Source organism: Gossypium hirsutum, chromosome D07 (assembly GCF_007990345.1).
Source record: "Gossypium hirsutum isolate 1008001.06 chromosome D07, Gossypium_hirsutum_v2.1, whole genome shotgun sequence".
NCBI classification, from domain to species: Eukaryota; Viridiplantae; Streptophyta; class Magnoliopsida; order Malvales; family Malvaceae; genus Gossypium; species Gossypium hirsutum.
This window is the reverse complement of record NC_053443.1, coordinates 29,222,161-29,225,226: the sequence shown is the minus strand read 5'-3', so window position 1 is coordinate 29,225,226 and position 3,066 is coordinate 29,222,161. Positions and strand designations below refer to the sequence as shown.

Below are 3,066 nucleotides of genomic sequence, written 5' to 3'. Positions count from 1 at the left end.
GGCAACTTGCAAATCTCAAGCATTCAGTCAGTGGGCCTTTACCTTTTCATTAATACAATGCTTATTTCTTTTAGGGAACTGGAAAACTGTTGTTCCTTTCTCAAAAATCAGCATTTTTACTGGTTAAGAATGAAGCTTTCTGGTTGTGGATTGGAGCTTATTGTAATAATTAGTACTATGAATTGAAAGAATCTTGAAACCATTGACAGAGAAATGATGGGATATAGAGAAAGGAAGCTGCGGTATCATTCAACTTGATTACTGAATTATGGTACAAACATTTTTAAATAATAAATTAAAAAAAAAGGAAAAAGCCTCATCATCCTCGGTTTACAAAATGCCCAAAGAAAATCAAAACTTGGGCCTTTGGAGAGGGCTCTGTCAGCCTGTTCTACCTCTTTTGTTTTGTTTTTTGTTGGGTGAGAGTATTATACAGTATTATTAATTTTTACAGGAACAAAGCTAGTTTCCTAGCTTTTGATGAAATAAAAATATTTGGCTGAGGATTTTGTAAGCTTAGAACTGTGAAAGTGAAATGCAGCGTCTATGGCGAGCAACAGTTCTCATTCTGAGCTGCTTAGTTTCATCTTTAAAGACCTGCGCAATATCTTGTGCAATCCTCATGGCATCAGAGGAAGCACCTGAGAGCCCTCTCCTTGTGAACCCAGCTGCATAAAGTCCAGCTTTTCCTTTCCACTCATGTGGGAATGAAGCCTTTGGGTACCCATTTTTGGAGAAGAATTCACCTTCCTGTTTCATCATGTCAACTATTTCCATTAGTTTATTTGTCAATCTTTACAGGCTTCTTTAAAAAAGTTTAATTTTAGAGCATTTTCTCACCTGAAGCCATGAGGGAACATTGCTGCGGTATCCGGTAGCCAACACAACTGAATCGATATCAAGTTTTTCGCCATTAACAAGCTCAACTTGTCCACGTGAGAAACGCTTGATTCCAGGAACCACATTAATGTCACCTGATCTAATTTTCTCCAATGCACCAATGTCCAATACAGGGGTTTTCCCTTTTGTGTTCTTGAGTTCCAAGGGACCCGTTGATGGCCTTTTAAGTCCATATTTCTCAATGTTTCCCAACACCAACCATGCCAAAATCAACATTAGCTTGTCAACAAGCCAAAGGGGTAGCCATTTCATCATCAAAACAGCCAATTCGAATGTTGATTTCCCAAAAATTTCTCTTGGCAGGACATGAACCTGTTGAAAAACAGAACAAAAAACCTATTAGAATTCAATTTTTCTTCAAAGTGTATCTGACATAAGGTAACTTTTTTTTTCTGATGACTTACGGAGCTGCGAACCACCATTGAAGGTGAAGCATTGTGGTTGCACAGATCAAGAGAAACTTCCATGCCAGAGTTGCCACAGCCGACAACTAGTACTTTCTGCCCCTTGAATTTTTCACCAGACTTGTAATCACAAGCATGGATAACTTCACCACCAAATTCTGACAATCCTTCAATATCGGGCAACACACACTCGGCATTTTCACCAGTGGCCACAACAAGTGAGCGGCAAACGTATTCGAACTCAGTCTTGTTTGAATCACTTGTAACAATGGTCTTGACCCTCCAGAAACCACTGGTCTCATCATACCTAGCTGACTGCACACACTCATTGAACTTTGGGTTGATATCAAAATGCTTAGCATATGATTCAAGGTAGTCAATGAACTGTCTCTTTGTTGGGTACTCGGGGAAATCCTCAGGGAAAGGTAGTTTAGGGAGTTGGCAGAATTGTTTGGGAAGGTGAAGCTTTAGCCTGTCGTAGGTGCGTTTCTGCCACAAAGATGCAATGCAATCGGCTCTTTCGAGGACAACAAAGGGGACCCCTTGTTCTTTCAGGCAAGCAGCAGTGGCTAGCCCTGATGGTCCAGCACCAACAATGACCGGACCATTGACCAAAGTCCATTTACGCTGAAAGAAATCTTGGTCTTGATCAACAAGGCGAAACAAATTCTCCATTGTCATACAGTGAGTTTGTCTTGAGACAAAAATGTAGAGTTGAAATTAGAGAGCGTAGAGAAAAAAAGAAATGGTGTTTGTTTTTTCTTTCAGAGAGAGTAAGTTGTTGTTGTTCTTGGTTTGGAGGGAGAAGATGGGATGGGGCTGCTTAAATAAGGAAGGTCCATGTGATAACATTCAAGAATTTAATGCATTTTAAAAGGGTCCAGTTTCAAATCATAAGCCAATGGCTACCTTTTGTTATTTTATAGAATAATTTAATAGATCCTTATACACATATACATTATACTTAAAAAATTGTTGAAGGATTATCATATTTTTTGGGAGTTTTTTATTCTTTCCTCTATAATTTTTTTTTTGTTTATTATAAAGATGTAAATATATTGAGAAGAGAGAAAACTTGGGTTACCAATGAAAGCATGGAGTTTCCATTGATTTTGATGCCCAACATCAAATGTGCTTCTAGATTTCATACCAAGCTTGAGATTCCATATTATTTTATATCAATTATTGTATATGTTCCACCAACTTCATAGTAAGTGAACGTTGATAAGATCATTTTATATATCAAAAACAATATGTATACATATATGATAATTGAAATACACAATCATATTCAATTAGCACAACTTCATACATCATATTGAATTTGTGCAAAAGAAAAAGAAAAGGGAAAGATTGTAATGTTCCTAGTTTCAAACATAAAAGGAGAAAAGGAAAAGAAATTAGGTCCTATTTTATGCTGTAATATTTGAGGTAAAATCAGCTAAATTAACCAAAGATGAAGTGGAAACATCACAGGGAGAGAATTCTGAAACAATGAGAATGAAAATGACACAACATCCTCTTATGATTCTAATGGACCCACTGGAGTGGGAGTTTCTTTCATAAAGAAATAAATGGGAGGATAAATAAAATATTTAAAATGTATGGAAATTGGAAGCCTAAGTGGCAGAGAGTGCTGACTAGGATATAGGCGGCGATGTTCCCACGTGGATTGGATGAGTGAAGTTGATGAATAAGAAGGGGTTTTAACACTGTCACGATCTTGGGGGAGGGAGCCCCCACATGAGCCCCTCCATTGCCT

At 37.7% G+C, this 3,066-nt stretch overlaps 1 protein-coding gene across 1 annotated transcript; it reads right to left on the bottom strand.

Moving 5' to 3' along the window:
- Positions 1-232: 232 nt before the first annotated feature.
- LOC107954648 (probable indole-3-pyruvate monooxygenase YUCCA8) lies at positions 233-2,142 on the bottom strand. Its single transcript, XM_016890265.2, has 3 exons — positions 1,305-2,142; positions 841-1,212; positions 233-750 (listed from the first exon to the last, which is right to left on the bottom strand). The coding sequence occupies exons 1-3, from the start codon at positions 1,983-1,985 to the stop codon at positions 517-519; spliced, it is 1,287 nt and encodes a 428-aa protein (XP_016745754.2). The 5' UTR covers positions 1,986-2,142; the 3' UTR covers positions 233-516.
- Between the last annotated feature and the right edge of the window lie 924 nt (positions 2,143-3,066).

What these genes read in the sequence shown, in the direction of transcription:
- LOC107954648 (XM_016890265.2), bottom strand. Translation starts at nt 1,985, where the DNA reads ATGACAATGGAGAATTTGTTTCGCCTTGTTGATCAAGACCAAGATTTC. An exon ending in CAATGGTGGTTCGCAGCTCC is followed by an intron (nt 1,213 to 1,304) that starts GTAAGTCATCAG and finishes GTTTTTCAACAG; the next exon opens with GTTCATGTCCTGCCAAGAGA. An exon ending in ATGTTCCCTCATGGCTTCAG is followed by an intron (nt 751 to 840) that starts GTGAGAAAATGC and finishes ATGATGAAACAG; the next exon opens with GAAGGTGAATTCTTCTCCAA.